Source organism: Notothenia rossii (genome assembly GCF_949606895.1).
Source record: "Notothenia rossii genome assembly, chromosome: 3".
NCBI classification, from domain to species: Eukaryota; Metazoa; Chordata; class Actinopteri; order Perciformes; family Nototheniidae; genus Notothenia; species Notothenia rossii.
Window position 1 is genome coordinate 2,090,290 of NC_136901.1, and position 25,180 is coordinate 2,115,469.

Genomic DNA, 25,180 nt, shown 5'->3' on the forward strand with positions numbered 1-25,180 from the left:
CAGCTCACCTTCACCAGCCTCCATGCTGCAGCCCGTCCTGAACGCTGCGTGGAGGAAAGGCTGACTTCCAGTTAATAACCTAGTTCAAGTGGGACTCAGAATGCATTTTAGCGTGCACTTGGAAAGAGAAGTGGCGTTAGATGTTAAGAAATACACAGACAGCGTCAGAGAGGGCTTCCCACAATGCACCTGTTCAGACCCATCAAAGATCGTATATTGGAAAGATGTATTTTGGAAAAACAGCTGAGCTTGTTTCACCAACAAAACAAAACATGCCAGCTGGAACTGTGGCTGCATAAGATAAGTGTTATGGATACATTAGATCTACAGAAGTACACTTTACGATGTGTTAGTTATTTACAGAAAATATTAAATGTGTCCTAAAACGTTGCACATCATTTTAATATGATGTTGTTTTGTTTAACTGATTAGCATATTTTGCACTTGTATTGCAACCAGAGGTCAAGAACACAGTTTACTGCAGGTCACAATAAATAGTGTGTTTTAATAAAGAGACCAGGAAGTAAAGCTGTGAGCTCTGTCACTGTGCACAGCCTAAAACCCAGAATGCATTGCTCACACAAAGACACTTATCTAAAACACTAAAAACATGAATTCATATATTGATATAACAGTTCTGGCCTTTTTGAGGAAATTCTAATTCCCTTAAGAGAAACTGATTAATGAGTCATGGACAAAGTTTGTCTTTTGTTATATTTAATAAAGTAAAAAAGAATTAAAATATAGAATAGAGATGGATCTGAAAAGCAGGAGCAGAGCAGCTTGGTCCTCAGAGTAGAAAGAGCTTCTGCTCACAGTCACATTATAGAGTAGAGAGAATATCCACCTGGTCCCACCCATCATTTCCTTCAGTCATTATCTAAACATCCCATCACTAACCCATTAAACCCCAGTTCTTTAACCATTTGCAAATCCACCTTTTGCCCTTCCTGAAATGTAAATCCTCAACATGTCTCTGTTAAACACATGGGACAAAAAACACTCTTGAACCGAGTAAAAGGCAATCAGAGTATAAAACATCATCTGTATGCAGGGAAGGAAATCATGATTTGATCACTTGCAGTTTTTCTAACTTTGCCCACAAGGTATGAACAGTCTGTTATTTGAATGGTAGGTTTATTTCAACAGTGAGTAAGAATATCAAAAAGCTAATCCAGAAATAGACATTATATAAAAGATACAAATGTATTTGCATTTAACGGTGGGATATACGTTTTTGATCCCCTTGCAGATTATCCACGACACACAAATAATGTAACCGTGTTCAATTAGGAGAATAATAAATATGCGTACCATAAAGGAATAATCTATAGTACCTCCAGAACAAAAAGTCATGGCCTCTATGTAAACGGATCCCATCATACACAGAGTCAGTATGTAATGAATAGAGATAGAGGTAGATCAGTTATTCCCTGATTGGCAGATTCCACCCACACTGACGGAGGGTCACCATATTTCAAACTTCTTGTCTTTCTCAAAGGATGTCCTGTTCACAATTTTGTTCCCGAACAGTCTAGAGAAATCCAAAAGCAGAGACACAGACATCAGTCAGACAGAACAATACGTTGAAGAGCAGTTTTATAATGATGAATGATTCATCTGTCAGCCTTCGAGTACAAATGGTGCAGTAATTATGGTTTTCTCACCGCACAGTGTGAATGGAGGGGTTGATGGAGACCAGTTGGAGTAAGAGGTCAGTCGAAGCATCAGTGATGTTGTTGTTGCTCAGACTGTAACACAGACACAGGAACTTTTAGTAATGTAATACATCGGCTGGGCAGTATAGGTACAGTCCAAACAAACATTATGTTCACTTGTCTCCATTAGTTATGTCACTTTTCTGACACCGCCGTATGACTGCCTGAGTTCTGATCACAGCGTATCTTCAGACTGATTCTGTACAACAGGCTTCAGTCAACAAAGCCCTGGATCAGATGATCAGACACAGAGAGATTCCCAAACTAAAGAGGACTTCCTCTAAAACCTATTTTCCACATGAACACCTTCGCCACTCACTCGAGGAGTTGTACTTTGTGCAGCTGCGCGCTGAGTGTGAGCAGCAGCTGGTCAGTGAGCTGACAGTGACTGAGGTCCAGCTCTGTCAGCTCTTCAGAGAAGTCCAGCATCAGGGCCAAGGCTGCACAGGCCCTCTGATCCAGTGAGCTGTGACTGAGGTCCAGCTCTCCCTCCAGGGCTCTGCAGAGGGACACTGCCCGTCCCACTGTGTCCCTCTCACTGTTCACAGGAACCAGGGACACCAGCTGGAGGAGGACAGCTTTACTGGCTCTGAACAGGAGAAGCAGAGCAAACTGATGTGATGCAGAAAGATGTATAAGAACAGCTTCTTCTCTGGTTTAGTGGTCTACCTGAGTTTGACTTTGTGTAAGACAGGAAACAGCAGGTCTACTCCGCTGTCCTGAACCTCACAGTCCTGCAGGATGAGCTGTGTGTCCCGTCTGCTGCGTCTCAGGATGCTGGAGACGGCCCTGCAGTCTTCAGCCGTCAGACGGAGAGTGTCCCTCTGACCTTCCTCTAGCAGCTCCACACAGGAGGAGCAGGACAGGTCCAGCCTGTGCTGCACAGTCCTGAGCAGAGACTCTGTGGCCCCCTGCTGGGCATCAGAGGCAGCGCAGCCGTGGACCATCCTCAGCAGCAGGTTCCTGTCAACACTGGGAAAACATTCATTAACAGTTAAACAAACCACTTATCCATAAAGCTTCATTCAATGAAACAACGTTTTTATAATGTTTCTCATCAACCGGGGTCTTATTGTGTCCTTCATTTCTCTCAGTAATAAGAACATAGTGCATATCACATTAATAATAGATCAGAAAGGTTGGAAACACACGTCCAGCTAAGAAGAGAACATGTATGCTTGTTTTTATTGCTGTTGGTTTGGCTTTGATGGACGCTGAAAGTGTTCCACCTGCTGTTTCCATTCACTGATATTGGTGTTTGACGGATGGTAAAGTACAGCTGGGCCGAGATCAATACACCTTTAGAACTATATTTGACCGACCTGAGCTGAGAAACTTTGTCCAGGTTCAAGAGGATGGACTGTGTTTTCCATGCTGGTATGGAGGTCCACAGGAGGTTCAGCTTGACGCCATCACTGTGTGCGAGGGTGTAGAGCAGAGCATCACAGTCCATAGGTGACATCTCTCTGCAGGTCAGGCTGATCACATGATCCAAGGACCTCAGTAAACTGGGTATAATGGGACTGGCTCGAGCTTTGTACATCTCCCTGATAGCAGTCAACACAAAGCTGGGACAGGGCCTGAAAGAGTGTGAATGAACACACTTTAGTGAAATAAGTAACTAAATATATTGAAATGCTAAAACAGGATAAAGGACTCTAATGACCTTTTAAACACAATCCTGTCCAGGTAGGGAAGCAGACGTGTGACGTTCTCCTGTAAGAAGAGGTTCTTCCTCATGTTCACAGTGAGGGTCTGAGCTGATGGATGCTGCAGTAGAAGATGGAGAAGCTCCCAGTTCAGAGAGAAGGAGGCCAGGTCTCCTCCTAACTTACTCAAGAAGGACCAGGTGAAGTCCTGGTCCTGGAGTTCATGGAGCAGGGAGAGCAGCTGCTGGACATTCTTCTCACTCAGTCTGCAGGAAACAGTGTATGTGAACATTGATATCATCTGCATGAATTATTGTGAGTGTTTGAGGCTCCAGAGAGACTGTTACTTGATTTTGAGAGGGCCGTCATGGAGCAGCAGTGGCGTGAGACCCAGAGCAGGAACACAGACCTCAGTCAGGTCTAACTGTCTCACTGCCCAGTATCTCAGCAGGGAAGCCAAGCTACTGACAACCTTCAACAACACTCTGCGTGATGGTTGGGCGGTCGGAGGGGAGAGAGAAAGCTCTTCAACAGTCACCTGACAGCCCACTCCCCATCTCTTCACCCAGCCACCCAGCAGCAAGGCCATGTCGTTAGAAAGCCTGGAAACAAAGAAAGAGAATAGTACCATCATTTACCTTTATCCCCCGACTGAACATTCAAAGAAATGGCATGATAACAATAAAAGAGTAACTGTTTAAATGCGCACTTGAGACTGTGTAGTTGTGTTGTTCGTCTGAAGAGAGCCAAGGCTCCCTTGACAGACATCTTTCTGGGTTTGAGGATGAGGTCCACTTTAGAGCCACACAGCTGGAGAACTCTCCCCACAGACAGGCAGGTTGTCCTGGGTAACTCTCCTGATAGCTGCAGGGTGAACCCTGAGAGCTGCAGCAGAGAGGCCAACCTCTCAGCCTCCTCTCTGGGTCTGACAGAGAGGAGCGTACACACGCTCTGGAAGAACTCTGGACCACAGCTGAAACACAACAACATGGATGAACCGTGAGAAGGCAAAGCTCGAGTACAATAAATGCTGCACTGAAAACCATCTTATCTGCAAGGTCTTTAATCAAGAATGACATTCAAAGAAAAGAAATAGGATGAAATAGTCTAAGTGCATGTGTGGTATTCCATGTGAGAAAGCATTGCTCTGTCTGTTGTGCTAATTCATTACTAAACTGAAACATTTCATTTATCTACAGAATACTCATTTATACATTTCAGTTAATTAACTGCTCCCAATGTGCTGTTGATCTTTTTAACAAACCTTTCTGAGGAATCCATTTCATATTATAAATATAGAGTCTGACTGACCTGATCTGTGAGATATAAGGCAGACACTGCAGCAAAGTCCTCACTTCACTCTCTTCCTCTGAGCAGCCTCTCAGCTTCACTTGTTTCTTCTCTGGTTGGAGTCTCAGCACTTCCAGCAGGATGGAGGTCTTTCTCTCTGAGAGGTCTATGATCCAGACTGCAGGAACTGACTGGAGAACAGACTGTAACGATGGAAGAACACTCAGACCTGTTTCAGTCTCATAGTCCTTCAGGTGGGAGTACAGATCCAGCAGGAAACCACACTGATATTCTTCATAACCCTGTTTGTCAGTAAGAGGGAATGATGGATATGTGCACACTGATGATAACAGCTGCAGTGTCTTCTCTCCTGTCTGCTGCTCTCTCTCTGCTGCTGCACAGAACAGAGTCCCAAAGAACTGGACTTCATCTGAGAGTCCAAACCAGAAACTGAAACTAGAATTGAACAGTTTGTTATCAGAGGATATCAACAGCAGAGAGAGACTCTGATAGGGAGTGTTTCTGCTAAATGTCTACAAATACCTGCTAGTGAGCAGAACACAGTGAAGTCAATCAGCCTCATATTGAAGTCACTTTGCCGTTAAAAGGATCATATTTGGATTTTGGAAAGCTTTCAGTAAATGAACCTTTCCCCAACATGTGTCATCACTTAGCTCTTCTGCTGACTCACAACACAGACACTAGTCCTGTTCCTCAAATCACTTCTTATTTGCTTCCCAGGGATTCTGTTCACCTGAGGGGATTTTACTTTGTGAATGAGTTTTGTTTTTAAAATGATATTCCCAATATAATAATGTAAACAGTGGAACAACAACATCTAGAGTCCCTATCACGTAGCAGAGAACATCACATCATGAAACTCTTCACTTTGCTCCTGAGATAATACACATGTGAGTCAGAGTTTAGTAACACCTCCTCTGTCTCTGATGACTAGAAGTTAGGATCGTTCATGTGTCTGAAATCTGTATTTAAAGCTCACTATACAGTCTTTAGAGGTTTCATTAGAGTCAGTCAAGATGAAGCTAGTATCTGTTAAGAGGTAGATACATGGAGTATCACTTGTTGTTCCTTTATTCTTTTAATTGCTCTTTATTTAAATTAAAAGAGAGATGATTTAAAAAGCTGATAGCAGTTTCATCAGCAAGTTTATTTATGTTTGTATGTCTTTATTTCTGAATGAGGCATGAGCATGATGGTGCTGCTGTCTCAGAGCTTAAGGTCTCTCATTATGATTCACATCATTTCATTATTCTCTAACTGGGAGAAGACTGTGGTTTCAAATAATGACTGAACTGGGAAATGTTATTCATCTACATCAGGTTCAGAAGTGAAGGACTATTGTCTCTTCCTGAAACACTGCCCATAATCAGAGGTCATTCATTTTGTATTTCTTAAGAAATCCAAATTGAAAAATCAACATGATAAAATAAACAGTAATGGTCCCACCAACCTGATCTGTGAGATATAAGGCAGACACTGCAGCAAAGTCCTCACTTCACTCTCTTCCTCTGAGCAGCCTCTCAGCTCCACTTGTTTCTTCTCTGGTTGGAGTCTCAGCACTTCCAGCAGGATGGAGCTCTTTCTCTCTGAGAGGTCTATGGACCAGACTTCAGGAACTGACTGGAAAAATGGCTTCAGTTTTTGAATAACAGCTGAACTTTCTTGAGTGTTGACGTGTTGATACAAATCCAGAAGGATGTTATGTATATCACAGTTAAAAGAAAACAGAGAGATGAGGTTGTTCACTTCATCGTGAACGCTTTCTCCTTGAATGAGAGTAGCTGCTTTCAGGCATAAATCCAGAAACAGCTTCTTTTCTTCTCTCTTCAGTTTCTCATAGCGTCGCTCCTGGTCCTGTAATCCTGGAGCTCTGTGGGTCCTCCTGAAGCTGCATGATAACAAACGTGTATTAAACACTGCATGTACTATCAAACTGTATAAAGTTACAGTTTAAGCAAAGTTACAGTTTAAAATGTTGTGCTGTTTCATTTTCCACATCTTTGGCAGAAAGTCTGAATGAAAAGTAAAAAAAGGGAAAATGTTCTGGAGGGCAACATAAGAGATCAAAGTTCAGATTGACCTGACAGAATACAGCACTGACGGGTTTAATTATTAACTTAATTACTAGTAGTTACAATTACTCATAGTAGACACTTTCTACACCTGATCACTATTTAGCAATGTGAACTCTTTACCTTCCAACATTCAACATGTTTTGTAGTGTCAACTGGGTTAGGGTTGAATCTAAAATTGAAGGTGATTATACATTTCAAAAGGATTTCCTAATCTGCGGGGAGGAAGAGGTAAAAATACACAACGCTTAACTTCCTGTTGCCAGTAGTTGGCACTTTGTCACTGAATCAATATTGCCTTGTTGATGTCTGCTGGCCTGGACTCGTATTATCCATGAGAGATCTGGAGCATGTTGGAGAATTTAGGCTCCAGTTGCACTTTCTGTTTTATGAGTAAATGCTTTTTTTCTCCCGACCACGCCACAGCAAGGGAGTTCAATGGAGAGTTAAGCTATAAATAACTTTTGATCTTTAAGGTCTAAAGATGGCACTGAAAGATTTTAGGGTTGATCAGAGGAAATGTGTAGGAGACAAAATGCTGTCAAATTCTAAAGGACTAACTTCCTGTTGGTTAACAGTATCCCTCCTGGACCTTTCTTAGTTTTCTTTACATGCTTCCTTTCCAAAATAATATATAAATGTAGGACAAACCCAGGGCAGGGGCTGCCTTCCAGGGGTCTCTGTTGAGCTATTTTGCCACGGCAAAGCGACACCAAGATTGCATTTGGTGCCACGTTTAATTAAAAGAGAATGTAACATTCCTCAAAAAGACAATTCTTTCATAACAAGAAATATAATAATTCCTACAATTCCAATAGGGTCCTCCCTACGTTGTTTGCTCTCGGACCCTAGTTAATAAATATAAAGTATTTTTCTGACTGACCTGATCTGTGAGATATAAGGCAGACACTGCAGCAAAGTCCTCACTTCACTCTCTTCCTCTGAGCAGCCTCTCAGCTCCACTTGTTTCTTCTCTGGTTGGAGTCTCAGCACTTCCAGCAGGATGGAGCTCTTTCTCTCTGAGAGGTCTATGATCCAGACTGCAGGAGCTGACTGGAGAACAGACTGTAACGATGGAAGAACACTCAGACCTCTTTCAGTCTCATAGTCCTTCAGGTGGGAGTACAGATCCAGCAGGAAATCACACTGATATTCTTCATAACCCTGTTTGTGAGTAAGAGGGAATGATGGATATGTGCACACTGATGATAACAGCTGCAGTGTCTTCTCTCCTGTCTGCTGCTCTCTCTCTGCTGCTGCACAGAACAGAGTCCCAAAGAGCTGGACTCCACGTGAGACTCCACCTGAGACTCCAATCCAGAAACTGAAACTAGAATTGAACAGTTTGTTATCAGATGATATCAACAGCAGAGAGAGACTCTGATAGGGAGTGTTTCTGCTAAATGTCTACAAATACCTGCTAGTGAGCAGAACACAGTGAAGTCAATCAGCCTCATATTGAAGTCACTTTGCCGTTAAAAGGATCATATTTGGATTTTGGAAAGCTTTCAGTAAATGAACCTTTCCCCAACATGTGTCATCACTTAGCTCTTCTGCTGACTCACAACACAGACACTAGTCCTGTTCCTCAAATCACTTCTTATTTGCTTCCCAGGGATTCTGTTCACCTGAGGGGATTTTACTTTGTGAATGAGTTTTGTTTGTAAAATGATATTCCCAATATAATAATGTAAACAGTGGAACAACAACATCTAGAGTCCCTATCACGTAGCAGAGAACATCACATCATGAAACTCTTCACTTTGCTCCTGAGATAATACACATGTGAGTCAGAGTTTAGTAACACCTCCTCTGTCTCTGATGACTAGAAGTTAGGATCGTTCATGTGTCTGAAATCTGTATTTAAAGCTCACTATACAGTCTTTAGAGGTTTCATTAGAGTCAGTCAAGATGAAGCTAGTATCTGTTAAGAGGTAGATACATGGAGTATCACTTGTTGTTCCTTTATTCTTTTAATTGCTCTTTATTTAAATTAAAAGAGAGATGATTTAAAAAGCTGATAGCAGTTTCATCAGCAAGTTTATTTATGTTTGTATGTCTTTATTTCTGAATGAGGCATGAGCATGATGGTGCTGCTGTCTCAGAGCTTAAGGTCTCTCATTATGATTCACATCATTTCATTATTCTCTAACTGGGAGAAGACTGTGGTTTAAAATAATGACTGAACTGGGAAATGTTATTCATCTACATCAGGTTCAGAAGTGAAGGACTATTGTCTCTTCCTGAAACACTGCCCATAATCAGAGGTCATTCATTTTGTATTTCTTAAGAAATCCAAATTGAAAAATCAACATGATCAAATAAACAGTAATGGTCCCACCAACCTGATCTGTGAGATATAAGGCAGACACTGCAGCAAAGTCCTCACTTCACTCTCTTCCTCTGAGCAGCCTCTCAGCTCCACTTGTTTCTTCTCTGGTTGGAGTCTCAGCACTTCCAGCAGGATGGAGCTCTTTCTCTCTGAGAAGTCTATGGACCAGACTTCTGGAGGTGACTGGAAAAATGGCTTCAGTTTTTGAATAACAGCTGAACTTTCTTGAGTGTTGACGTGTTGATACAAATCCAGAAGGATGTTATGTATATCACAGTTAAAAGAAAACAGAGAGATGAGGTTGTTCACTTCATCGTGAACGCTTTCTCCTTGAATGAGAGTAGCTGCTTTCAGGCATAAATCCAGAAACAGCTTCTTTTCTTCTCTCTTCAGTTTCTCATAGCGTCGCTCCTGGTCCTGTAATCCTGGACCTCTGTGGGTCCTCCTGAAGCTGCATGATAACAAACGTGTATTAAACACTGCATGTACTATCAAACTGTATAAAGTTACAGTTTAAGCAAAGTTACAGTTTAAAATGTTGTGCTGTTTCATTTTCCACATATTTGGCAGAAAGTCTGAATGAAAAGTAAAAAAAGGGAAAATGTTCTGGAGGGCAACATAAGAGATCAAAGTTCAGATTGACCTGACAGAATACAGCACTGACGGGTTTAATTATTAACTTAATTACTAGTAGTTACAATTACTCATAGTAAACACTTTCTACACCTGATCACTATTTAGCAATGTGAACTCTTTACCTTCCAACATTCAACATGTTTTGTAGTGTCAACTGGGTTAGGGTTGAATCTAAAATTGAAGGTGATTATACATTTCAAAAGGATTTCCTAATCTGCGGGGAGGAAGAGGTAAAAATACACAACGCTTAACTTCCTGTTGCCAGTAGTTGGCACTTTGTCACTGAATCAATATTGCCTTGTTGATGTCTGCTGGCCTGGACTCGTATTATCCATGAGAGATCTGGAGCATGTTGGAGAATTTAGGCTCCAGTTGCACTTTCTGTTTTATGAGTAAATGCTTTTTTTCTCCCGACCACGCCACAGCAAGGGAGTTCAATGGAGAGTTAAGCTATAAATAACTTTTGATCTTTAAGGTCTAAAGATGGCACTGAAAGATTTTAGGGTTGATCAGAGGAAATGTGTAGGAGACAAAATGCTGTCAAATTCTAAAGGACTAACTTCCTGTTGGTTAACAGTATCCCTCCTGGACCTTTCTTAGTTTTCTTTACATGCTTCCTTTCCAAAATAATATATAAATGTAGGACAAACCCAGGGCAGGGGCTGCCTTCCAGGGGTCTCTGTTGAGCTATTTTGCCACGGCAAAGCGACACCAAGATTGCATTTGGTGCCACGTTTAATTAAAAGAGAATGTAACATTCCTCAAAAAGACAATTCTTTCATAACAAGAAATATAATAATTCCTACAATTCCAATAGGGTCCTCCCTACGTTGTTTGCTCTCGGACCCTAGTTAATAAATATAAAGTATTTTTCTGACTGACCTGATCTGTGAGATATAAGGCAGACACTGCAGCAAAGTCCTCACTTCACTCTCTTCCTCTGAGCAGCCTCTCAGCTCCACTTGTTTCTTCTCTGGTTGGAGTCTCAGCACTTCCAGCAGGATGGAGCTCTTTCTCTCTGAGAGGTCTATGATCCAGACTGCAGGAGCTGACTGGAGAACAGACTGTAACGATGGAAGAACACTCAGACCTCTTTCAGTCTCATAGTCCTTCAGGTGGGAGTACAGATCCAGCAGGAAATCACACTGATATTCTTCATAACCCTGTTTGTGAGTAAGAGGGAATGATGGATATGTGCACACTGATGATAACAGCTGCAGTGTCTTCTCTCCTGTCTGCTGCTCTCTCTCTGCTGCTGCACAGAACAGAGTCCCAAAGAGCTGGACTCCACGTGAGAATCCACGTGAGACTCCAATCCAGAAACTGAAACTAGAATTGAACAGTTTGTTATCAGAGGATATCAACAGCAGAGAGAGACTCTGATAGGGAGTGTTTCTGCTAAATGTCTACAAATACCTGCTAGTGAGCAGAACACAGTGAAGTCAATCAGCCTCATATTGAAGTCACTTTGCCGTTAAAAGGATCATATTTGGATTTTGGAAAGCTTTCAGTAAATGAACCTTTCCCCAACATGTGTCATCCCTTAGCTCTTCTGCTGACTCACAACACAGACACTAGTCCTGTTCCTCAAATCACTTCTTATTTGCTTCCCAGGGATTCTGTTCACCTGAGGGGATTTTACTTTGTGAATGAGTTTTGTTTGTAAAATGATATTCCCAATATAATAATGTAAACAGTGGAACAACAACATCTAGAGTCCCTATCACGTAGCAGAGAACATCACATCATGAAACTCTTCACTTTGCTCCTGAGATAATACACATGTGAGTCAGAGTTTAGTAACACCTCCTCTGTCTCTGATGACTAGAAGTTAGGATCGTTCATGTGTCTGAAATCTGTATTTAAAGCTCACTATACAGTCTTTAGAGGTTTCATTAGAGTCAGTCAAGATGAAGCTAGTATCTGTTAAGAGGTAGATACATGGAGTATCACTTGTTGTTCCTTTATTCTTTTAATTGCTCTTTATTTAAATTAAAAGAGAGATGATTTAAAAAGCTGATAGCAGTTTCATCAGCAAGTTTATTTATGTTTGTGTGTGTCTTTATTTCTGAATGAGGCATGAGCATGATGGTGCTGCTGTCTCAGAGCTTAAGGTCTCTCATTATGATTCACATCATTTCATTATTCTCTAACTGGGAGAAGACTGTGGTTTCAAATAATGACTGAACTGGGAAATGTTATTCATCTACATCAGGTTCAGAAGTGAAGGACTATTGTCTCTTCCTGAAACACTGCCCATAATCAGAGGTCATTCATTTTGTATTTCTTAAGAAATCCAAATTGAAAAATCAACATGATAAAATAAACAGTAATGGTCCCACCAACCTGATCTGTGAGATATAAGGCAGACACTGCAGCAAAGTCCTCACTTCACTCTCTTCCTCTGAGCAGCCTCTCAGCTCCACTTGTTTCTTCTCTGGTTGGAGTCTCAGCACTTCCAGCAGGATGGAGCTCTTTCTCTCTGAGAGGTCTATGATCCAGACTGCAGGAACTGACTGGAGAACAGACTGTAACGATGGAAGAACACTCAGACCTGTTTCAGTCTCATAGTCCTTCAGGTGGGAGTACAGATCCAGCAGGAAATCACACTGATGTTCTTCATCACCCTCTTCATCAGTAAGAGGGAATGTAGGATATGTGCACACTGATGATAACAGCTGCAGTGTCTTCTCTCCTGTCTGCTGCTCTCTCTCTGCTGCTGCACAGAACAGAGTCCCAAAGAGCTGGACTCCACCTGAGAGTCCAAACCAGAAACTGGAAGGAGAATTGAACAGTTTGTTATCAGAGGATATCAACAGCAGAGAGAGACTCTGATAGGGAGTGTTTCTGCTAAATGTCTACAAATACCTGCTAGTGAGCAGAACACAGTGAAGTCAATCAGCCTCATATTGAAGTCACTTTGCCGTTAAAAGGATCATATTTGGATTTTGGAAAGCTTTCAGTAAATGAACCTTTCCCCAACATGTGTCATCACTTAGCTCTTCTGCTGACTCACAACACAGACACTAGTCCTGTTCCTCAAATCACTTCTTATTTGCTTCCCAGGGATTCTGTTCACCTGAGGGGATTTTACTTTGTGAATGAGTTTTGTTTTTAAAATGATATTCCCAATATAATAATGTAAACAGTGGAACAACAACATCTAGAGTCCCTATCACGTAGCAGAGAACATCACATCATGAAACTCTTCACTTTGCTCCTGAGATAATACACATGTGAGTCAGAGTTTAGTAACACCTCCTCTGTCTCTGATGACTAGAAGTTAGGATCGTTCATGTGTCTGAAATCTGTATTTAAAGCTCACTATACAGTCTTTAGAGGTTTCCTTAGAGTCAGTCAAGATGAAGCTAGTATCTGTTAAGAGGTAGATACATGGAGTATCACTTGTTGTTCCTTTATTCTTTTAATTGCTCTTTATTTAAATTAAAAGAGAGATGATTTAAAAAGCTGATAGCAGTTTCATCAGCAAGTTTATTTATGTTTGTATGTCTTTATTTCTGAATGAGGCATGAGCATGATGGTGCTGCTGTCTCAGAGCTTAAGGTCTCTCATTATGATTCACATCATTTCATTATTCTCTAACTGGTAGAAGACTGTGGTTTCAAATAATGACTGAACTGGGAAATGTTATTCATCTACATCAGGTTCAGAAGTGAAGGACTATTGTCTCTTCCTGAAACACTGCCCATAATCAGAGGTCATTCATTTTGTATTTCTTAAGAAATCCAAATTGAAAAATCAACATGATAAAATAAACAGTAATGGTCCCACCAACCTGATCTGTGAGATATAAGGCAGACACTGCAGCAAAGTCCTCACTTCACTCTCTTCCTCTGAGCAGCCTCTCAGCTCCACTTGTTTCTTCTCTGGTTGGAGTCTCAGCACTTCCAGCAGGATGGAGCTCTTTCTCTCTGAGAGGTCTATGGACCAGACTTCAGGAACTGACTGGAAAAATGGCTTCAGTTTTTGAATAACAGCTGAACTTTCTTGAGTGTTGACGTGTTGATACAAATCCAGAAGGATGTTATGTATATCACAGTTAAAAGAAAACAGAGAGATGAGGTTGTTCACTTCATCGTGAACGCTTTCTCCTTGAATGAGAGTAGCTGCTTTCAGGCATAAATCCAGAAACAGCTTCTTTTCTTCTCTCTTCAGTTTCTCATAGCGTCGCTCCTGGTCCTGTAATCCTGGAGCTCTGTGGGTCCTCCTGAAGCTGCATGATAACAAACGTGTATTAAACACTGCATGTACTATCAAACTGTATAAAGTTACAGTTTAAGCAAAGTTACAGTTTAAAATGTTGTGCTGTTTCATTTTCCACATCTTTGGCAGAAAGTCTGAATGAAAAGTAAAAAAAGGGAAAATGTTCTGGAGGGCAACATAAGAGATCAAAGTTCAGATTGACCTGACAGAATACAGCACTGACGAGTTTAATTATTAACTTAATTACTAGTAGTTACAATTACTCATAGTAAACACTTTCTACACCTGATCACTATTTAGCAATGTGAACTCTTTACCTTCCAACATTCAACATGTTTTGTAGTGTCAACTGGGTTAGGGTTGAATCTAAAATTGAAGGTGATTATACATTTCAAAAGGATTTCCTAATCTACGGGGAGGAAGAGGTAAAAATACACAACGCTTAACTTCCTGTTGCCAGTAGTTGGCACTTTGTCACTGAATCAATATTGCCTTGTTGATGTCTGCTGGCCTGGACTCGTATTATCCATGAGAGATCTGGAGCATGTTGGAGAATTTAGGCTCCAGTTGCACTTTCTGTTTTATGAGTAAATGCTTTTTTTCTCCCGACCACGCCACAGCAAGGGAGTTCAACGGAGAGTTAAGCTATAAATAACTTTTGATCTTTAAGGTCTAAAGATGGCACTGAAAGATTTTAGGGTTGATCAGAGGAAATGTGTAGGAGACAAAATGCTGTCAAATTCTAAAGGACTAACTTCCTGTTGGTTAACAGTATGCCTCCTGGACCTTTCTTAGTTTTCTTTACATGCTTCCTTTCCAAAATAATATATAAATGTAGGACAAACCCAGGGCAGGGGCTGCCTTCCAGGGGTCTCTGTTGAGCTATTTTGCCACGGCAAAGCGACACCAAGATTGCATTTGGTGCCACGTTTAATTAAAAGAGAATGTAACATTCCTCAAAAAGACAATTCTTTCATAACAAGAAATATAATAATTCCTACAATTCCAATAGGGTCCTCCCTACGTTGTTTGCTCTCGGACCCTAGTTAATAAATATAAAGTATTTTTCTGACTGACCTGATCTGTGAGATATAAGGCAGACACTGCAGCAAAGTCCTCACTTCACTCTCTTCCTCTGAGCAGCCTCTCAGCTCCACTTGTTTCTTCTCTGGTTGGAGTCTCAGCACTTCCAGCAGGATGGAGCTCTTTCTCTCTGAGAGGTCTATGGACCAGACTGCAGGAACTGACTGGAGAACAGACTGTAACGATGGAAGGACACTCAGACCTGTTTTAGTCTCATAGTCCTTCAGGTGGGAGTACAGATCCAGCAGGAAACCACACTGAGATTCTTCATGATAACCCTGTTTGTCAGTAAGAGGGAATGATGGATATGTGCACACTGATGATAACAGCTGCAGTGTCTTCTCTCCTGTCTGCTGCTCTCTCTCTGCTGCTGCACAGAACAGAGTCCCAAAGAGCTGGACTCCACGTGAGACTCCACGTGAGACTCCAAACCAGAAACTGAAACTAGAATTGAACAGTTTGTTATCAGATGATATCAACAGCAGAGAGAGACTCTGATAGGGAGTGTTTCTGCTAAATGTCTACAAATACCTGCTAGTGAGCAGAACACAGTGAAGTCAATCAGCCTCATATTGAAGTCACTTTGCCGTTAAAAGGATCATATTTGGATTTTGGAAAGCTTTCAGTAAATGAACCTTTCCCCAACATGTGTCATCACTTAGCTCTTCTGCTGACTCACAACACAGACACTAGTCCTGTTCCTCAAATCACTTCTTATTTGCTTCCCAGGGATTCTGTTCACCTGAGGGGATTTTACTTTGTGAATGAGTTTTGTTTGTAAAATGATATTCCCAATATAATAATGTAAACAGTGGAACAACAACATCTAGAGTCCCTATCACGTAGCAGAGAACATCACATCATGAAACTCTTCACTTTGCTCCTGAGATAATACACATGTGAGTCAGAGTTTAGTAACACCTCCTCTGTCTCTGATGACTAGAAGTTAGGATCGTTCATGTGTCTGAAATCTGTATTTAAAGCTCACTATACAGTCTTTAGAGGTTTCATTAGAGTCAGTCAAGATGAAGCTAGTATCTGTTAAGAGGTAGATACATGGAGTATCACTTGTTGTTCCTTTATTCTTTTAATTGCTCTTTATTTAAATTAAAAGAGAGATGATTTAAAAAGCTGATAGCAGTTTCATCAGCAAGTTTATTTGTGTTTGTGTGTGTCTTTATTTCTGAATGAGGCATGAGCATGATGGTGCTGCTGTCTCAGAGCTTAAGGTCTCTCATTATGATTCACATCATTTCATTATTCTCTAACTGGTAGAAGACTGTGGTTTCAAATAATGACTGAACTGGGAAATGTTATTCATCTACATCAGGTTCAGAAGTGAAGGACTATTGTCTCTTCCTGAAACACTGCCCATAATCAGAGGTCATTCATTTTGTATTTCTTAAGAAATCCAAATTGAAAAATCAACATGATAAAATAAACAGTAATGGTCCCACCAACCTGATCTGTGAGATATAAGGCAGACACTGCAGCAAAGTCCTCACTTCACTCTCTCCACCTGAGCAGCCTCTCAGCTCCACTTGTTTCTTCTCTGGTTGGAGTCTCAGCACTTCCAGCAGGATGGAGCTCTTTCTCTCTGAGAAGTCTATGGACCAGACTTCAGGAACTGACTGGAAAAATGGCTTCAGTTTTTGAATAACAGCTGAACTTTCTTGAGTGTTGACGTGTTGATACAAATCCAGAAGGATGTTATGTATATCACAGTTAAAAGAAAACAGAGAGATGAGGTTGTTCACTTCATTGTGAACGCTTTCTCCTTGAATGAGAGTAGCTGCTTTCAGGCATAAATCCAGAAACAGCTTCTTTTCTTCTCTCTTCAGTTTCTCATAGCGTCGCTCCTGGCCCTGTAATCCTGGAGCTCTGTGGGTCCTCCTGAAGCTGCATGATAACAAACGTGTATTAAACACTGCATGTACTATCAAACTGTATAAAGTTACAGTTTAAGCAAAGTTACAGTTTAAAATGTTGTGCTGTTTAATTTTCCACATCTTTGGCAGAAAGTCTGAATGAAAAGTAAAAAAAGGGAAAATGTTCTGGAGGGCAACATAAGAGATCAAAGTTCAGATTGACCTGACAGAATACAGCACTGACGAGTTTAATTATTAACTTAATTACTAGTAGTTACAATTACTCATAGTAAACACTTTCTACACCTGATCACTATTTAGCAATGTGAACTCTTTACCTTCCAACATTCAACATGTTTTGTAGTGTCAACTGGGTTAGGGTTGAATCTAAAATTGAAGGTGATTATACATTTCAAAAGGATTTTCCTAATCTGCGGGGAGGAAGAGGTAAAAATACACAACGCTTAACTTCCTGTTGCCAGTAGTTGGCACTTTGTCACTGAATCAATATTGCCTTGTTGATGTCTGCTGGCCTGGACTCGTATTATCCATGAGAGATCTGGAGCATGTTGGAGAATTTAGGCTCCAGTTGCACTTTCTGTTTTATGAGTAAATGCTTTTTTTCTCCCGACCACGCCACAGCAAGGGAGTTCAATGGAGAGTTAAGCTATAAATAACTTTTGATCTTTAAGGTCTAAAGATGGCACTGAAAGATTTTAGGGTTGATCAGAGGAAATGTGTAGGAGACAAAATGCTGTCAAATTCTAAAGGACTAACTTCCTGTTGGTTAACAGTATGCCTCCTGGACCTTTCTTAGTTTTCTTTACATGCTTCCTTTCCAAAATAATATATAAATGTAGGACAAACCCAGGGCAGGGGCTGCCTTCCAGGGGTCTCTGTTGAGCTATTTTGCCACGGCAAAGCAACACCAAGATTGCATTTAGTGCCACGTTTAATTAAAAGAGAATGTAATATTCCTCAAAACGACAATTCTTTCATAACAACAAATATAATAATTCCTACAATTCCAATAGGGTCCTCCCTACGTTGTTTGCTCTCGGACCCTAGTTAATAAATATAAAGTATTTTTCTGACTGACCTGATCTGTGAGACATAAGGCAGACACTGCAGCAAAGTCCTCACTTCACTCTCTCCACCTGAGCAGCCTCTCAGCTCCACTTGTTTCTTCTCTGGTTGGAGTCTCAGCACTTCCAGCAGGATGGAGCTCTTTCTCTCTGAGAGGTCTATGGACCAGACTGCAGGAACTGACTGGAGAACAGACTGTAACGATGGAAGAACACTCAGACCTGTTTTAGTCTCATAGTCCTTCAGGTGGGAGGCCAGATCCAGCAGGAAATCACACTGATATTCTTCATAACCCTGTTTGTCAGTAAGAGGGAATGATGGATATGTGCACACTGATGATAACAGCTGCAGTGTCTTCTCTCCTGTCTGCTGCTCTCTCTCTGCTGCTGCACAGAACAGAGTCCCAAAGAACTGGACTCCACGTGAGCGTCCAAACCAGGAACTGGAAGGAGAATTGAACAGTTTGTTATCAGATTATGTCAACAGCAGAGAAAGACTCTGATAGGGAGTGTTTCTGCTAAATGTCTACAAATACCTGCAAGTGCAACACGTTCTCACTCCCAACCCATCACATATTGATGGACGGTCAGGGCCCCTCCCCGTCACTCTATTACAGACCTTGGAAGTCTGTTTTCAACGGGCAGGGCGTCCCATTGACTTGCATGGAGTTCCCTGAACGTTGGTAATAGAGGAGTTGGGATCGCGGCGAAATGCTCTCCGCAGATCCATTCTCACAGCGTTTATCAACCTTTTTCTAACTCAATATCAAGCCACACTTATTGTTTTTACTTCTTTATTTTAATTGAATAATGTAGGACTTTTGTTGCCGTCAGTTCGGAGGAGAGTAGGGGCTCAGAAAACTGAAATCTGTATTGTTTCACCGTTTTTTCCTTCTAATTTTGTATTATTTTCTAAACCACACACACTGTTATTTACTCAACAATAACACATAATTATCCTTGTGTGTATTTGTTTGTTTGATTAATAAACACAAGTTGGAGTCCGTCAGGTTGCATTAGAGAATTTTACACCCGGAAGTAAGTATTCTCTCCGCTTCGCTTGACAAACCCCGTGATAGTCATCAAGCTCTGATTGGATGTTTGAGTGTGCGCCGAGGGTTACGCCGAACAGCACTTGAAATGGGATGGAACCACGGCAGACTGTCCAAAACTGGATTTTAACGGGTCCACCCCGTCTGCCCCTCCCCCACCCCGTCCCCAGAACTACACATGCTGGCTATTGTGTGTTTTGCAACATGCTCTATGGCACGTCTCTACTGGGAGTTGTAGTTTTAAAAGACGTTTTCGTATTTCCCATAATAAGAAGTTGCCAGTATTAAACTGTGTACATCCCTGGAGGTTTAGGGGATAGGAAACACTCACATTTAAAACATATCATTAATAAATGGGTGAAATTGCTTGTGCCCATAATGGGCAGCATTAATATATACCCACATGCCAGCTAAGGTCAGAAGAGCTTTATTTAACAGCTGCTCTTATGTCTGTGACCCCTCCTGTTGTTCATTGATAAGCCTGAAACACGCACTTGTCAAGGTTCAGAGGAAAATATATCAGTAGCCATCGATCATCTTACATTACATTGCATTTAGCTGACGCTTTTATCCAAAGTGACTTACAATAAGTGCGTTCGACCAACAAGATACAAACTTGAAGAAAGCAGAATCATATAAGTACATCAGGTTTCATAGAGCTAAAACATTTCAAGCATGGGTGTCGCAGCCATTATATGAGGGTGGGACAAGTCCCCCCCACTTTTTCAAATGATTAGTTTAGACCCCCCCACTTTTACCATGTGGAAAGTCCGTGAATCGGTCTCTCCACTCGCCGCTCTTTGTAGAGCGCTGTGTCAGTGCTTCACTATCAAATCCATTCCACTTGCTTATTGAGAGAATGCCCAAATCAATGAAACTCCGTACCATGTTTTCACTGCTACTTTGCACCAAGACAGATTCTCCCATAGCGTGCGCATGTTCAAGGAGTGTTGCCATAGTTGGACAGCTCAGATCTGTTGTATGAAGCGATGCCGGTAGCAGAGGTAAGGCACACACACCAAATGTTCAGGAAATGGTTAACACAGCAAAAATCAAAGCTGACGATCTCTTGGTTTGATATGTTTTCTCCCCCAGACAACATGGACATAAGAACATTGTTTTCAAAGAAGAGGAAAGTAAGTCATCAGCTGGTAGCAGTTAATCAGTTAACAGTGATGGCGGCGGCGGCGTCTCACTTCTGGAGAGGAGTTTCGTCTTTATGTCATGATAGAGAGATACAAATACTGAATAGTTTAAATGTCTTAAGTCTTAATGTCTTAACTTAAGCGTCTCACTTCTTGATAGAGAGATACAAATACTGAATAGTTTAGATGAGAAAAGGCATCGAAATGCCAGGTTACTAGTATTCATCATGTAAACAGGGAACATAATAATAATAATAATAATAATTGGGATTTATATAGCGCTTTTCTAGACCCAAAGACGCTTTACATTATGACTACGGTCGACAAACAAAACAAGAACAAAAACACAAACAAAAACAAAAACAAAACAAAAACAGAAAAGCAGTCAGGAGGATGTTGGTTCAGAGGGGGGAGGGGCGGGTTTAAGGATAAGCAGAGTTGAAGAGGTGGGTTTTGAGACGGGTCTGGAACAGGGTGAGGGACTCAGACTCACGGAGGTCTTGGGGGAGGGAGTTCCAGAGCTTCGGGGCTGCCACAGAGAAGGCTTTGTCCCCGAAGCTCCGGAGTTTGGCCTTGGGGATTGAGAGCAAACCGGCTGAGGTGGATCTGAGGGACCGGGGTGGCTGGTAGAGGATGAGGAGGTCAGTGAGGTAGGGGGGGGGCCAGATGGTGGAGGGCTTTATTGGTGAGGACCAGGAGTTTGTAGTGAATGCGGTGTGAGACGGGAAGCCAGTGGAGTTCTTTGAGGACCGGGGTGATGTGATGCCATGATTTGGTGTGGGTGAGGAGTCTGGCGGCTGCGTTCTGGACACGCTGGAGTCTGTTGAGGGATGTTGTGCTGATGCCGAAGAGGAGTGAGTTGCAATAGTCAAGGCGGGAGGAGATGAAGGCGTGAATGAGTCGCTCAGCTGCGGGGCGGGTGAGAGAGGGACGGAGTTTGGCGATATTGCGGAGGTGGAAAAATTAGGTTTTTACAACTTGGCGGATGTGGGGGTCGAGGGAGAGGGTGGGGCCGAATATCACGCTAAGGTTGCGTGCCTGGGTGGAGGGGGAAACAGGGGTGCCATCGATGGTGAGTGTCAGGTTGGGGGTTTTGCTGAGGGTTGATTTGGAGCCGATGAGGAGGAGTTCAGTTTTATTGCTGTGGAGTTTGAGGAAGTTGTGTCGCATCCAGGATTTTATTGCAGTCAGACAGGATTCGATGTGTGTTTTTGGGGGGTTGTAGGGGGATTTGGTGCTGAGGTAGATCTGTGTGTCGTCAGCAAAGCAGTGAAAGCCCAGGTTGTGATGGCGGAGAATCTGACCAAGGGGGAGGATGTAGATGATGAAGAGGAGGGGGCCGAGTACTGAACCTTGGGGAACACCTTGGGTGACTGAAGCTGTGGTAGAGGAGTGATTGTTGAGGGAGATGAAGTGGGATCTGTCGGAGAGGTAGGACTGGAGCCACCTGAGTGCAGTACCTTCGATACCGATATCCCGGAGTCGGGTAAGCAGGATAGTGTGGCTCACGGTATCAAAGGCTGCACTCAGGTCAAGGAGGATGAGGATGTTGAGGGAACCGGTGTCAGCAGAGGTGAGGATGGAATTGAGGACTTTGATGAGTGCCGTTTCTGTGCTGTGGTGGCGAAAACCAGACTGAAGAGGTTCAAAAAGGTGATTTGTTTGGAGATGGCGGTGGAGTTGTTTGGAGATGATGCGTTCTATTGTTTTTGAGAGAAAGGGGAGGTTGGAGATGGGGCGGTAATTACTGAGGGAGGAGGGATCCAGACCGGGTTTCTTGAGGATGGGAGTGACAGCAGCAGTTTTGAAGGCAGAGGGAACGGTTCCTTGGGACAGGGAGGAGTTGAAAGGTTGACAAGGTAGGGGCAGAGGACGGGGAGGCAGGACTTCAGAAGAGGGGTGGGTAGAGGGTCAAGCGAGCAGGTTGTGGGTTTGGAGGAACTGATCAGTTGGAGTATTTCAGGGGGGGTAACCAGAGTGAACTGGGAGAGAATGCCGTGGGGAGGAGGGCTCGGGAGGTCAAGGGAGATGGAGGGAGGAATTGTGGCGGTGGATGATCGGGGAGATGTTTGTGTGTCAGATGCAGCGGATAGGGAGTGATTAATGGCAGTGATTTTGTCAGAGAAAAACTGGAGGAATGAACTGCATGTGGAAGTGGAGGAAGAGAGGGTGTCAGCACAGGGTTTGAGGAGCTTGTTGACGGTGGAGAAGAGGGTCCTGGGGTTACGGGAGGGGTCGGTAAAGATGGTGGAGAGGTAAGCAGATTTTGCGGCATTGAGGGCGTCTCTGTAGGTAGTGAGATGGAGTTTGTAGGAATCATGGTGAACTGTGAGGGATGATTTCATGGTTAGGCGTTCAAGCTGGCGGCCGGTTTGCTTCAGTTTACGGAGTGCAGGGGTGAACCAGGGTGAGGAGGTTTTAAAAGTGACATTTTTCCTTTTGAGGGGGGCCAAGCTAATTAGGGAGGCGAGTAGGGTTGAATTAAGGTGGTTGAGTTGATCATCGGGTGAGCTGAGGTTCGAGTCCAGGGGGAGAGTAGAGGATAGCAGGTCGGAGAGGTGCTGGGGATCGACAGAGCGTAAATTACGGAAAGTGATGTTCCTGGATGGGGGGGGGGCGGCGGACGGGGGAGGCGGTGGTGAACTGTATGAGTTTGTGGTCAGAGAGGGGAAAGGGGCAGGGGTGGAGGTCGAGTACTGGGAGGTTGGTGGAGCAGACAAGGTCAAGGATGTGTCCTTTATCGTGGGTGGGGAAGGTGACATGTTGTGTAAATGAGAAATTGTCCAGAAGGGAGGAAAATTCAGAAGCGTGTTTGCCGGTGGTGGAGTCCATGTGGATGTTGAGGTCGCCGAGGAGTAACAGACGTGGGGAGAGGGATGAAGCAATGGTTAGGAGTTCAGTGAGACCTGAGAGGAAGGAGGGGTGTGGTTTAGGGGGGCGGTAAATGAGGATAACTGTCAGTGAGGGAGGGGTTTTGAAGGCGAGAAATTCGAAGGATGGTACTGAGGGGAGGGTGAGTTCTGTAGTCCGGATGTTCTGGTTATAGATGACAGCCAGCCCACTACCACGGAGGGGTAGTGGGGGTTTAGTGATGTAATTAAAACCAGGGGGGGATGTTTGATTAAGCGAGAAGAAGTCATTGGGTTGTTGCCAGGTTTCAGTGAGCAGAAGGAAGTCGATGGATTTGTCCAGGATGAGTTTGTGAAGGATGTGGGCTTTATTGTTGAGTGACCGTATATTTAGAAGGGCAAAATTGGTCAAGTGGGGGGTTGGAGGGGTGGTGGCAGGCTGGAGAGGTATGAGGTTGTCTAGGTTAGCAACGCAGGGGTGGGCATGAGAGGGGGGGCAGTGGAGTAGAGGAGGGGGGCTTGATGGTGGGGAGAAATGGCTTGTTGTATGTGTTGGGAGGCGGAGGGGAGTGGAATCAGCTCCAGGTATTCCGTGCAGCTGGGAGTGTAGGTGAGCGGGGGAGAGTGTAAGAGGAGCAGTAGGAGTTGCGTTCTGATGACGCGTCAGGTGTGCGACAGTGCGTTGCAGATGGATGCAAATGGATTGTCCGTGCTGAAGGTAAACAAAACTGCGGCGGGCGCTTCGGTGAATTTAGCGGGGTCGACGAAGGAGTCCAAGATGTCTGATGACTGAGATGGAAGACGGAGTGGAGGAGTTGGTCAATGACAGCAGCTGTGAGATGGAGTATTTCAGCATGATGACAGGCGGAATGGCTGGGAGCAGTGTGATGGCAGCGATAGCAGCTAGCGGGCTAGGTTCACAGAGGTGGAGGATTGTTGTGGAGATGAGGAAGATCCACGACATGGCAGGAGGATGTGAGCAGCGGGACGGGACAGATGCACCCCAGAGATGAAGGCAGGAGGCAGAGAGAGTCCACGGTTGTTGTGTGGGACGGAGACAGACAGTAGGCGATGTAGCAGATAGCAATAGCCACCCGGCACTTTGATGGCTACGTGAGGGCAGCCGGCTACAGCCAGCAACGGAGGCAGAAGTCCAAAATAAGTAAACATTTAAAAACAATGTGCATTGCATTAAAGATGTGTAATGCAGGGCAGTGGTCCAATTCGAAAGATTGAAGAACGAATGGTAGCTGAGGGTGATAGAGGGTGACAGAGGCGGAGAAGCGGCGAACAGTCAACGCCAGCGTCCTCTCCAGCAGCTCCACGACATGAATAACCCGATCTCTCTGTGCTCATGTAAACACCATGATGTCCATTTAGAGACGCAGTCAGTGTTTTACTGGAGCCTCAGTTCGATGAGAGATTATTTTCTGAGTTCTTTAAGGTACTCTCTCTCAAAATGGTAATGTGCATTATGTTTTAGATATACTTCTTATCATTCAGAAGCTTGTTGTGTGTGTTTATGTTTTACTGAGTGCTTATAGGCAATTTCCATCCCAGGATTCAGTTAACTGTTTATCTTCTGTGCACATTACATAGACTAGCTAATATTTTACCTACTGCTTGGGACTTTGAGTCTTCAAAATGTCCAATGTCACAGACTGGGACTTACTTTAGAGTCAGTTGTATTTACATTCAGTATGACTTGTTATGATTCAATGTGAAAGAGTATACTGCTCAATAAATAATGATCACTTCACCACCTCTCTTGACATATGAAGCTCAGCGCAAGTTCAGGCAGGAAGACCTATCACTTTGTATTGCGCGTCATGGCAATACTCGCTCCCTTCACTAAATGATAGGGAGCGCCACTCCTCAAGCTAACCTATCACGTCCCTCCATTCACAAGCCTAATCATCGCACCCGTTAATCCCTCCATATATGCTCTCCCCTTTTCCATCAGCTGTCTTCCAGGTGTCAACGCGCAACCCTCCTCCACCCCTTCGCCTCCTGCTTCCAACTCAGGGCCAAGCTCAACCTTCTCCCTTCCAACCGGACCTAACCACTTATCACCACCACCAGTGTCTAGACCCAGGGGGGTTCATCGGAAACGGTTCTTCCCTTCCCGAATGACATCCTACAAAACCTGGGCCTAA

The 25,180-nt window shown here is 43.2% G+C and overlaps 2 protein-coding genes across 2 annotated transcripts in view; both read right to left on the minus strand.

The window, feature by feature from the left end:
• Positions 1 to 220, minus strand: part of LOC307032011 (H(+)/Cl(-) exchange transporter 4-like) — a 12,162-nt gene extending 11,942 nt beyond the window's left edge. The window contains exon 1 of the mRNA XM_079669672.1: positions 9 to 220. Within this exon, the coding sequence (XP_079525798.1) occupies positions 9 to 24 (16 nt within the window). The 5' untranslated portion in view covers positions 25 to 220. The remainder of the gene's footprint in view (positions 1 to 8) is intronic.
• Positions 221 to 700: 480 nt separating this feature from the next.
• LOC307033459 (uncharacterized protein) overlaps positions 701 to 25,180 on the minus strand; it is a 68,510-nt gene continuing 44,030 nt past the window's right edge. The window contains exons 8-16 of the mRNA XM_079671945.1: positions 16,487 to 16,924; positions 4,077 to 4,340; positions 3,715 to 3,969; positions 3,385 to 3,633; positions 3,041 to 3,298; positions 2,388 to 2,690; positions 2,038 to 2,307; positions 1,668 to 1,751; positions 701 to 1,534 (exon numbers count right to left, since the gene is read on the minus strand). Of these exons, the coding sequence (XP_079528071.1) occupies positions 1,468 to 1,534; positions 1,668 to 1,751; positions 2,038 to 2,307; positions 2,388 to 2,690; positions 3,041 to 3,298; positions 3,385 to 3,633; positions 3,715 to 3,969; positions 4,077 to 4,340; positions 16,487 to 16,924 (2,188 nt within the window). The 3' untranslated portion in view covers positions 701 to 1,467. The remainder of the gene's footprint in view (positions 1,535 to 1,667; positions 1,752 to 2,037; positions 2,308 to 2,387; positions 2,691 to 3,040; positions 3,299 to 3,384; positions 3,634 to 3,714; positions 3,970 to 4,076; positions 4,341 to 16,486; positions 16,925 to 25,180) is intronic.